The sequence below is a fragment of the Crocuta crocuta genome, unplaced genomic scaffold, assembly GCF_008692635.1.
Source record: "Crocuta crocuta isolate KB4526 unplaced genomic scaffold, BGI_CrCroc_1.0 scaffold139, whole genome shotgun sequence".
NCBI classification, from domain to species: domain Eukaryota; kingdom Metazoa; phylum Chordata; class Mammalia; order Carnivora; family Hyaenidae; genus Crocuta; species Crocuta crocuta.
In genome coordinates, this window is record NW_027533258.1 from 10,890,556 (window position 1) to 10,901,682 (window position 11,127).

Consider the following 11,127-nt stretch of genomic DNA (forward strand, 5'->3'; position numbering starts at 1 on the left):
CCTGGGCTCTACCCTCCCTGCCCCTGACACAGGTGCAGCAGAGGAAAAAGGCAGCGCTCCATCCCCGGGCATGTAGTGAGTACGAGCCGGGACAGTTGTGCTGAGGCCTGAGACCCTGGTCCTCCTCCGGGGCCCGGATGTGGGCAGGAGCCTCCCCCACTTTATGCCGCTGGTGGAGACCGTGGAGGGTGGGCCCAGAGGCTTCCCTCGCCGCCTGTGTACCCGTGTGGGGACTGCACGTCACACCCTGGGGTGCTTCTCGTGCGTCCCCAGAGCCTCGCCCCGCCCCCTCCCCCCTCGCCTGTGCACCCAGGCTCACCTGGTCCGTTTCTGTGCAGGCCGTGCTGACGCGGTCCCGGGAGCAGGTTTCCGAGGAGCTGCTGAGGCTGCAGAGGGACAACGACAGTCTGCAGGGGAAGCACAGCCTGCACGTGGCCCTGCAGCAGGCGGAGGACTTCATCCTCCCGGACTCCGTGGAGGTACGTGGCTGCCCGTCCCCTTGCACTTGTGACTTCTGAGTCCTCTCTACACCCACAAGAGGCTGGAACCCACAAGCGACTGAGCCTGCCTGGCCCCCCACCGATTCCTTTTAAAAACGGGTTTTACCAAGATACAATTCACATACCAGGTAAGTCACCCGTTTAAAGTGTAGTTCAGCGATTTTAGGGTCTCCTGAGGTGACCACAGTCCATTTCAAAACATTTTAACCACCTTCCCTTCATTCTCCCCATCCCTTCCCGTGGCCTTAAGCAGCCTCTAGCCTGTCATCTTCCTGTGACTGGACTCCCGCGGTCTGTGGGTTTGCATCTGGCTTGCACACCACGCTCGACGCCATGGGGGCTGCAGTGCCGTTTCTCTGGGCGCCAGCGCTCCGCTGTAGGGACATCACGTCCCCGTCTGTGTCGGGCAGGCAGGGCGTTCCCGCATGCGGACGGCTGTGGTGACGGCGCTGTAACATCCGTGTGCACGTTGGGCGTGGATGGACGAGGTTGGGCCCCGGAGCCCATGGTGGCCGTGTGGGGAGTGGTCACATCCTCACGGGGGCTCGTCGCCGGTGTTACTCCAGCCGCGCTGGGGGCACCCAGCGGCACCCGCTGTGGATGAGCCGCGCTCCTGTGACTCCTGCCGCCGAGCATCCTTCCTTGTGTTCTTGCCTGTTTGTGTCTCTTCCTTGGAGAAGTGTCTGTTCAGACCTTGGGTTTTACTTTTTTTTTTTTAAAGTAGGCTCCACGCTGGTGGAGCCCGATGTTGGGCCTGAACTCCCCACCCGGGGATCAAGGCCTGAGCTGAGATCAAGAGTCAGGTGCTTACCTGACTGAGCCCCCCGGGCGCCCCCACTTTTGTTCATTTTTCAATCGGGTTATCTGCTGTTACTGCTGAGCGAGACGGGCTCTACCGAGTCCCGATGCAGGTGCCGCACAGGGCGAATGACGCAGAGTCCCGTGCACGCCCCGCTGTTGGCTGAGCCCAACTCGGAGCTGGATACCACGCGCTCTGAGATCATGACGGAGCTGAAATCCAGAGTCAGACGTTAACTGACTGAGCTGCCCAGGTGCCCCCTCGTAACAATAAGTATTTAAAAATCAACTTTATAGAAATTCATAGTTTTGCAAGTTTTCCCTAATCCTGCCCTGCTGATCCAGCCTCTACAGTTTGGACCTCGTTCTTTTTTCATGTTGATCTTAAGATTACTGTTGGGTTTTGTTTTTATTTACTCACCAGGCACCCTGCCCTGTGCCCTCCTGACCCGGTGTCTGTGCAGGGCACTGGTGCGCTTGGGGGCTCATCTGGGCAGAGAAGGTCTGGAGACCTGTGTGCTTGTGCTCACAGCTGCGTCCCCCCTCTGTGGGCAGGGGACCCCCCCTTGAATGCCTAGATTTAGGACAGTTTCCAGGAATGGTCCAAGGATGTCACCAGCATGTAAGGATGTGCAGCGTGTAAGGCCTGGTTCTTAGAGCTGCTCCAGGAATAACTCATTGGATGTTTTTCTTACCCTGGTCTTTTCTTTTTTTTTTTTTTTACTGCTGTTATGAATTTATGTACATCTGGTAGGTACCTTAAAAATCCGAGTGTTTACGTTAGAGTTAGGAAATACTTGGGCTTTTTTAAAGGAGGAAACTAAGTTTAGGGAAACAAAGTAAGATTTAAACTGGAAAAACAGCTGATCGCCTTAGAAAGCTGCTCTTTGCCGTCCGTGCCCCTGGCCTAACGTAGGCTCACGTGAGCACACAAGCAAGTTAACGGACTCGGTCCGCTCTGAGTCCACGGAGCCTGACTGGTTCTCACCCCCCACCTCCCCTCAGACTCGCCCAGCTGACTGTGGAAGCCCTGGCCCTTCAGAGTGACCCCCACACCGTATTACTTTTCCGTGTAGACCGTTTGGAGGGCGAGCCGTGTGGTCCACAGGCATTTTTGGCTGGAAGGGTCTTATTTCTTCACTGTGCTCAATGTGAGCACATGGGACCCCCACCCAAGGGAGCTGGCACCTCGTGCCGGTGGGCGAGCTGTGCGAAACACCTCAGCTTCCAGTCACAGGAAACGTGTAGCCGCCTTCGCCCTCCCATGTCCCCACTAACACAGTGGCACGTGTCCCCGGACGCAGGCGCTGCGGGAGCTGGCCCTCGGCTACCGCGAGAGCATCATCCACGTGCGCACCGCAGCAGAGCACACGGAGGAGAAGCTGAAGGCAGAGATCCTGTTCCTGAAGGAGCAGATCCAGGCGGAGCAGTGTCTGAAGGAGAATCTGGAGGAGACTCTGCAGCTGGAGATCGAAAACTGCAAGGAGGAGCTGGGTGCGGGGACACGGCTCCTGGGGACAGGGCATCGGGGCGGCTCTCAGAATGCAGACGACGGGAAACGCAGAGGGAAGGTGTAGGGCGGGGTTCTCATTGGTCCGGGGCACACCCAGATGTAACCGGGCCTCCCCTGATTTGGGGCGCAGGTGCGGCTCGCTCACAGAGCCCCCACCCTGCACCACACCGTGCACGACACGCTGGGCTCTGCCTGAACTTGAGCTCGAGGGCGTTGAGGGGCGCTAGTGTCCCCGCGATCGGTGTCTGGCTCCTTTCGTGGTCTGACAGGCAGCTTATGGAGGAAGGGGTGCAGACAAGAAAAACCCGAGCGCAGAACGCTCTTAAGTGCTGACGCTTCCCCTCTTCCTTCTAGCTTCCGTTTCCAGCCTAAAAGCTGAACTAGAAAGAATAAAAGTAGAAAAAGGGCAGGTGAGTTTCACGAACTTCAAATCCATCCCGTGGGCAGCCAGCGGGTGGGGGGGGGGATCCACCTTCCTGCCGTGCGGGGCGCCAGCGACAAGCCCCAGTTGGGCCGTGTCTCCGGGTCCCCAGCTCCCGGCGTCCGTGCTTCTGCCACAGGTGGAGTCGTCGCTGAGGGAGAAGGCGCAGCAGCTGGAGAGCGTCCAGGACGCGAGGAGCGCGCTGGAGGAGCAGCTGAGGAGGGAGACGGCTGCTAAGGTGACCCTGCCCTTGACGGCGGAGGGGCGGTCGTGCTAAGAACGTGGAGTCCCATCTCGCTTGGGTGGGAAGAACGTGGCAGCTTAGCGCAGGGCCCCCCGCGAGCCTCCACGGCTCCCCGCTCGCGGAAGGGAGACGAGATGACCTTGCCGGAGGTGGGCCCTGCGCAGCCAGAGGCCCTGCCGTCAGAGCCCTTCCGTGCGCCCGAGTGTCTGCTGCCCACGGGCGTCCAGAGGGAACCGCAGTGCGTGGGGCTGACCGTGGGGCAGGCTTCTGAGGACGGTCCCCGGAGCCGCGTGGCCGCGCCCCGCGAGGCTGCCTCCTGGCAGATGCTGGGCCGTCGTGGTTGATCCCAAAGTTTCTGCCCGTGTTGCTGGAAAGTTCTAGATCTTAGCAGCAGCTCTTTGCTGATTAATCGGGGTCCCCAGACCGCGAGGGGTGAGGGGGAACCAGAGGGTGGCCTTCATCTGGCCATCCTGGGACGCCCGACGGCAAGTGCGTAAGCAGCCGCGCCCGGTGACAGAGCCTGACGGGCTCGGGTGGGGTGTGTCCCGCCCCTCCCGCGGGACCCTGCTGCCCCGGGGGCCGCGGGCCTGTGGCTCCTTGGCGCTGATCCTCGTCCCACGCTCGTGTCTGTAGGGCACAGCCGAGCAGCTCCTGTTTGAAGAGAAGAACAAAGCTCAGCGGCTGCAGACGGAACTAGACGTCAGTGAGCAGGTGCAGAGGGACTTTGTGAAGCTGTCTCAGACCCTGCAGGTGAGGCGCTGGGGAGCCCGACTCGGGCCGCCCGTGGGAGGAGGGGTGTGAGCGGACGCGGGCGGAGGACCGCACGCTCCGCTCGCAGACGGGCCTCCCGCGTCGTACCGCTGAGACCCCTCCTGCCAGGCGCGTCCCTACGTTGGGTTTCTCTCTGAGGGCTGTTTCCGTGTTGTGGGCCGAGGTCCCGGACCTATGTGGCTACGTGTCCGCGGCACCGCGTCCCCTTCCCTAGTCCCCCGACGGACACCTAGTGACAGCGTGTTGTCCTGGACTCTGACTGGGTTTTTGTGTTTTCTGCACAGCAGCTCGGCTGTGCGGTGTCGGAGCTCAGGGCCCAGCCCCTCACGGGGCCTGTTGCTTTGGGGTGTTTGTTTTCTGTTTTATTTTGGGAGACAGCGGGGGAGGGGCAGAGAGAATCCCAAGCTGGCTGCACGCTGTCCGCACCGGGCCCAGTGTGGGGCCTGAAGCAACAAAGCTGTGAGAGCAAGACCCGGGCAGAGACGGAGTCAGACACTTACGCTGCTGAGGCCCCGGGCGCCCCGAGGGGGTGGTCTTCTGCATGTTCTTGTCCCTGCTGCGCCCTTTCCTTGGGGTGACGGGTCGCAATGAGCTGAGGGCCCGGCCCTGCCAGGCAAGAGGCACGTGCCCTTGACTCGCTGTCGCCCCCAGGTGCAGCTGGAGCGGATCCGGCAAGCCGGCTCCCTGGAGAGGATCCGGGCCATTCTCAACGACACCAAGCTGACGGACATCAACCAGCTCCCGGAGACATGACACCCGCCGCAGGACGTGGCCTGCACCCTGGGTTTTTAACTCCTCTTTAGAGCAACGTTAATTATTCTTTAACTCTTAACTGAAGAAGTGACAGAACAGGAGGCCAGGAGCGAGGCTCACGCGTGGCGAGGGAAGACTGTGGCGCGGGAGCTGCGAGCAGGCCTTCCAGACGGGGACACGGATGGACGGGAACGGGATTCCGGGGGTGACAGAGGAAGTGCTGCTGTGGCCCACACGTCCCTGCCTTTAAAGCAACAGCCCAGTTGCGTTTGGAATGAGCTTTGCTGGTCGTAGATACGGGGATGGGGTGTTTCCCGCTGCGCAGAGCTCGTCAGCCGCCCCGGCCAGCGCACAGGCGTGGCGTTCGCTGAATGAATATTTTATATTAAAATATGAAGGTTGAGAGCAGGCCGTTGGCTCGTGACGGAATCTCCGGGCGTCTCTTTCCTACCGTCTTCTCTCGCGTCGGAGGGCCGCAAACGCACTGAGGCTCGCGGAGTGTGTCCGACGGCGGCGGGCGAGACCCGTTCTCGGGCTGAATCAATCGTGAGAACTTGAACTCCAGGCTGGGCTCTCTCTGTATTGGAAGCTGAGGTTCAAGGAAAAGCAAGCACAAGAGACTGGAAGCACTTTCTCTGCCGCCCGGCGCATCTCGCGGGCCCGCGGTACCAGGGTTCAGCACGTCTACTCTTGAAAACTGTTTTAGTTTAGTTGTTGGATCAGTGGAAAAATAATATTAATAAAACAAGCTCTGTCTGACATCTAGTATAAACTTACACATGTGCTGGCTTATTTGCAACTCCTGCCGGCGGGCGCACGTAGCTTCCGAAGCGTCCGTACAAACACGGGGACGGCCGGGGTCGATAGACACCTAGTTTGTTTCCCCCCCTCAGTGTAGATCGCGCGCACCCCGGGGGGGCCCGTCCGTGTGGCCGCCGTCACCTGTGTCAGGTTAGATTCCTTTCCTTTGTGGGGAGGGCGTGCACGACCTCACGAGGGCTGCAGAAAATCTGCCGGCCGCCTGCGGAGCGCCGTGTGGACCGCAGGTAGGGTGCCGCGTGAGGCCACCCAGACAGCTCCGTCCAGGTGGTTTCGGGGGGGGGGGGGGGCGCAGAACCCCAGGGCCCTTGAAGGAATCTTACGGGCATGAGTGGAGGCGTCTGGCTCACGGCCACCACCGACTCCTGGCTTAGCGACAACGCTCCTTGATGCGCCAGCCCTGAGCCTCGGGACGTCTGTCTTCCACAGGACGAGATCCGGACTACGCACCTCATCCCGGGGCCACCGCAGTAGTTCCCATCCGTGGACACGCCTTTGAATACTAACTATGCAAACGGTGCCTCGGGCTTGCCACGCGCAAAACAATTAGTATAAAATCCTCTGTACTTGGTTTAAAGAAAACCTATATCCTCCTTGAACTATAGGGGATTTTAATTCCAAAATGCACGCGCTTTCAGCCCCGGGCTAATTTCAAAGCGTCACAACAGACACCATCAAGGTGGGTGATTTGTAACCTCCCTGAAGGCAGGCTCGCAGGGAAGTGCTCCGCCCAGAGGCGCTCTGCACACCTGCTGCTGCAGCAGGTGCTGGGCCAGGGACTCGCGACGCGGACGCGGCCACGCTGGGAAGGCACAGGCGGACGGTTGGGACTCGCCTGAGGAAAACCTCCTATAAACCCCAAACCGACACTGAAGGTTTTGTTGCACAATCTCTCCCGTATGACACCGTGACACAGTCCCCGCGGGAAACCCCACTGGGAAACACTGGGTTTCAGGTCTGGTGGGAAAGCGACGGTGACGGTGGGACCAGCCGTGCGGAAGGAGGGAAGGGGAGCCCATGCGTTCACGCATGGCTCACGTGACCTACCTCCTGTGACCCGCCTCACCACGTGGCTGTCACTCGGGCTCGGTGTGTCTGGGCAGGTCCGGTGTCACCTCTCAGGGCTCCATGTGTCTGCCCGAGGACAGAGCTGCTGGGGACGCGCAGGGACTGGGCGCAGACCGGTGTGGCTCCCAAGGTCATCCCGCAGGCGGAGGCGCTGAGCCGGCCGCGGCCTGTCCACCAGGGCTCCAGGCGGGCTCTGAGTGCACCACGCGTGCAACCGTTCGTACCGAAGGCGCGTCCCGAAGAAAGTCTTCAGATTAAGCAGCTGCCGCCTAGTTCACTGCGTGGCCCTTTCCTTTCCTTTCTGTGCTCGCGTTCCTGGCGCCCCCACGTTCAAACACGGCTCTTGTTTTTGCTCAGGTTCGGAGCCGACTCTGCGTGGCCCATGGCGACCAGGTGAGCGCAGCTCAAAGTCTCCGTGCAGTTTTACCGAATCCCAGGCCCTCACTGAACACAATCATGAACTTGGCCTTACGTATAAAGCACGTGCCAGGTTTTAAATAAAAGCATTTATTCAGTATTTATAAAACAAGTATGAAAGATCTGAATCACCAAAGTTCATCTAAAACGTCTCTTTATAAATTAGATGCTACCTGTTCGTTTTACAAATGCACCTGGGCCTTGACCCGTGCCAGCCTCGCTGTGAATGTGCCCGCGGCAGGTCAGAAGGTGACGTGGTGCCGGATGTCGTTAATCTGCTTCACCATCTGTCTGATGTGCTCGCCCCTGCAAGACCGTACAGTCCCTCACTTCCGGGGCCGGGAGCCGTGCACGGGGACTCGAGAATTTCAGCTAGTGACGGGCACATGCGCTGGAAACGCTCCGCCGATCCCCAGCGTGAGGCTTCCGACGCGAGCGCACCTGCCACCCACCGCCGCACGGTCCCGCTCTGGGCCCGTCCCGTGCTGCTCCTCCCCCAACGCCCTGCGCTCCAGGGCCGTGTGGCCCCGGCTCCTGGCCCGCCCTGTCCAGGAGGAGAGGCAGGCCCGGCGTCCCGCGGAGGGCAGGTACTCACTCCTCCCGCAGGACAGACTGGATGCACTTGCGCTGGTGGGCGCTCAGGGTGATGGTGGCTCGCTGAGGACTCAGCAACTTTTCCATCTTCCGCTGCTGATAGTCCTTTTTCATGGTCACCTTGAGTACCAAACCCACAGGTGTATCAGGCTGCGGTCTGCGCACGCGCTCACGGGTGTGGTGGTCCGTGCGGAGCACCCTGGCCACCGCACGCCCTCGCCCACCGCACGCCCTCGCCCACCTGTTTAATGGCGTTGCCCAGGTGGCGGAGCTGCTCGGGGATCAGCTGCAGCTCTTTCTTCATGTCCCTCTCGCTGTCGGACAGGACGGGGAGCTGGGCGCGGAAGCTGTGCAGGACCGCCCTCATCCTGGGGGGTGCAGGCGAGCGGCTCAACCCCCACTCCCAGCTGGGGGGCCGGCCAGGGCCCCGCGCCCTCCCGACCTGCGCCTCCGAGGCCCAGCGCACCCGCCGCGGCCCATCTTCCTGAGGCCGTGCGCCCCAGGTGCGGAGCAGCCACAGCGGGGCCCGAACGCCCCAACCCGCTGACCTGTTCGTGAGGTCTTCCTGTTTCTCCCTGGCCTCCTCGTACTTGTCGGCCAAGCGCTCTGCCATCTCCCGCAGGCTTTTCCTAACAGCAGAAAACCAAGGGGTTCTGGGGTCCGCCCGACGGGGAAGCCAGGCACACAGCCGTGCGTCTGAGCCCGAACTATGGCTCCCGTGTCTCACGTGGGACTCACCTCTCCTCCCGGCAGTAACTGAGGTCTTCCAGTTGCTTCTTCTTCTGGTCACATAACAACTTGACCCTTTGAGAACAGAAACGCAATGTGACCCGAGGCCGCTGCACGGCGCCGGCTACCGGCCAGGGGCCACGGCCAGGGGCCCGGGCCGCCCCACCTGCGCTGGATCTCCTCCTTGGCCAGGTCTTGCTTGAGGATGTACTGCTCCCGGAACACCTGGGTGGCCCGGCTGAGGAGCTGCAGGCTCTCTTCGGGCGGAGGGGCCGCGTCTTTGTCAGATGACCTGTAAGCAGTTTCAACCGCACGCGGCTTCAGGCCACGGGCCCGGCGTCCCTCCTTTCCGTCCCTNCTTAAGCCCACACGCCCCGGATCCCGTACTTCAGAAACGCCGGGTTTGCAACACTGCGTTGCAAAATGCTTCGAATGTGCTTTTCAAAGGAATCCGGGGTTTCGGCCAGAATGCGGAGGGGCGACTCTTCCACCACCTTGTCCTCCTGGGTACACAGCAGGGGAGGGGACACCGGATGGACCGTGCTTCTGCAAAACACAGAAGTGAGTCAAACACCATCTACCGCAGAGTCCTCTACCGTGAGGACCCCGGCAAAGCACGAGCCACGTTTACCTGCGCCCTGAGAATGCGAAAAACTCGAACAGGACGAGACCGCCTAGTCCCGGCCCTGAGGAGATCACCTGGGGAAGGCTGTCCCCGTGCCACAAGGGCTGCCAGCTGTCGAAGCCTTTTCAGACTCGACCTTTTCAAAAAAGAATTTGAATTGACAAATGCCACACACAAATACGAATTCATCAGGGACTCTTTCTGCAGAGGACTGGAGAGCCATTTGTAAGCTGGAGCTGCAAACGTACGTAAATAACTCCTTTCTGAGGTGTAATTTCAGATTTGGCCAGAAAACCACTGTATGTACTGTATTTGCTCTGATGACCTTGATCCTAAAAGTCAGATTCACTTGAATAGTACAGATCCTCACAGCGGCCATTTCGGAGCAGCCGCGCCCTGGACGCCGGAGAGCACGGGACGGGAGCACCATGGACACAACGTGGTCCCGGGGGGCCTGGCACGCTGTGGTTTTCCCCTCAGGCTTCGTGGTCTCTTCTGAAGGGGCCCAGCGTGACCGGCTATCACTGGATTAGCAAACGTGCCAAGGTAACAGACGAAAAGGTGAATTTTTCCCCACTTTGGACTTGCTAGTTTTTAGTCCTGGTACACAAACAAAATCGATAATAAATTCTTCTCCTTTCCCGATGGCCTAACTGGTCAGTATCCAGACACTGTGGAAATTCCTCCCAGGACGTCAAGTGATGCCGGTGTTCTCAACTAGGTCCGCGCGCGGAGGCCCGTGCGCGGAGGCCCGTGCTCTGCGCGGACACCGGGCAACCGGGGGGGCCAAGTAGCCGACACTCCGGTGGCCCCGCTGGACTCCTGCTCCCGCACTTACGACCCCTGGGTGACCGTCAGGGCCACCCAGCAGAAAATGGCGCCTGTAGCTTCGCGGAAGCTCCTCGAGGGGAAGGATTAGGAGCCCACTCCCGCCCCCTCCCGGGTTTACTGCTCCCTGCTGTTGCTCCGAGCCTGGCAGGGATGGGCAACTAGGGTGACTGTGGACTCTGGGCTCAGAAGGCCACAGTCCTGTGGCCCCGGTGGATGTATGCTGGTGGCCCGAGCACGCCTCCCAGGCTGGCCTCCCCTTCTACCGGACGGAGGACGGTGCCGTCCTTACGTGGTGGCTCAGGCCACCCCGGAGCCGGGCGCAGGGCCGGCGTGGATGTCATTTCCACTAAGTCGCGGGAACTGCGGAGCTCGCTACTTTACTGCTCTTTTCCACTTGGAACTAAAGCTCCCGACTCTTGTGCCTAAAATGAGTCCTTCGACACGTGGCAGCGACAACAAAAACCTCCACCCCTTGCCTGCAGAGCGTGAGCCACGCGTGGGCCGCGAGGACAGACTCACAACAAAGGCCGGATGAGGCATTCGTAGCCGCCGGTGATGCAGATCATCGTGGGTCCCAGGATGTCCGGGACGATCCAGAACCCTCGGACCGGTGCCGGCCGCCTGGAACGACACAGCCGCGGCTGCCTTACTAGGACGCAGGGACCCGGAAACAGGGTTAAAGGCCCAGAGGCTGCCAACCCCCCAACAGTTCTCACCCATCAACAGGCAGCTCCCTGCCCGCTGCCCAGGCCCAGCCGTCGGCCCCGCACAGCCGCGGCCCTGCACTCGGGTCCCACGCTTCCCCTACCGTCTCCAGCGCTGTCCCTGCCTCGTGGAGGAGGGCAGACCTGGGACTCGCAGGGACAGCCTGCGGCCCAGCCCCAAAGATCTCCCCGCTCCCCTGCCCCAGGTGGCAGTGTTCGCGCAGCACCCCTCCACCTTTCTGGGGAGGGAAGGTGGGGAGGGGTCTCAAGGTAACAGTGTTTTCGGCGTTAGATCCGCAGAAGCAGGAGTGCAGACCGCTCCTGGCCACGGCGGCCCCCA

General features: G+C 60.9%; 2 protein-coding genes across 2 annotated transcripts in view; one reads left to right on the plus strand and one right to left on the minus strand.

Annotated features, from left to right (window-relative positions):
* Positions 1-5,776, plus strand: part of RABEP1 (rabaptin, RAB GTPase binding effector protein 1) — an 89,597-nt gene extending 83,821 nt beyond the window's left edge. Inside the window, exons 15-20 of the mRNA XM_077746772.1 lie at positions 339-479; positions 2,603-2,792; positions 3,166-3,221; positions 3,372-3,470; positions 4,110-4,226; positions 4,899-5,776. Of these exons, the coding sequence (XP_077602898.1) occupies positions 339-479; positions 2,603-2,792; positions 3,166-3,221; positions 3,372-3,470; positions 4,110-4,226; positions 4,899-5,000 (705 nt within the window). The 3' untranslated portion in view covers positions 5,001-5,776. The remainder of the gene's footprint in view (positions 1-338; positions 480-2,602; positions 2,793-3,165; positions 3,222-3,371; positions 3,471-4,109; positions 4,227-4,898) is intronic.
* Positions 5,777-7,374: 1,598 nt separating this feature from the next.
* NUP88 (nucleoporin 88) overlaps positions 7,375-11,127 on the minus strand; it is a 24,710-nt gene continuing 20,957 nt past the window's right edge. The window contains exons 11-18 of the mRNA XM_077746773.1: positions 10,603-10,704; positions 9,015-9,173; positions 8,794-8,919; positions 8,637-8,702; positions 8,447-8,527; positions 8,140-8,266; positions 7,900-8,018; positions 7,375-7,610 (exon numbers count right to left, since the gene is read on the minus strand). Of these exons, the coding sequence (XP_077602899.1) occupies positions 7,547-7,610; positions 7,900-8,018; positions 8,140-8,266; positions 8,447-8,527; positions 8,637-8,702; positions 8,794-8,919; positions 9,015-9,173; positions 10,603-10,704 (844 nt within the window). The 3' untranslated portion in view covers positions 7,375-7,546. The remainder of the gene's footprint in view (positions 7,611-7,899; positions 8,019-8,139; positions 8,267-8,446; positions 8,528-8,636; positions 8,703-8,793; positions 8,920-9,014; positions 9,174-10,602; positions 10,705-11,127) is intronic.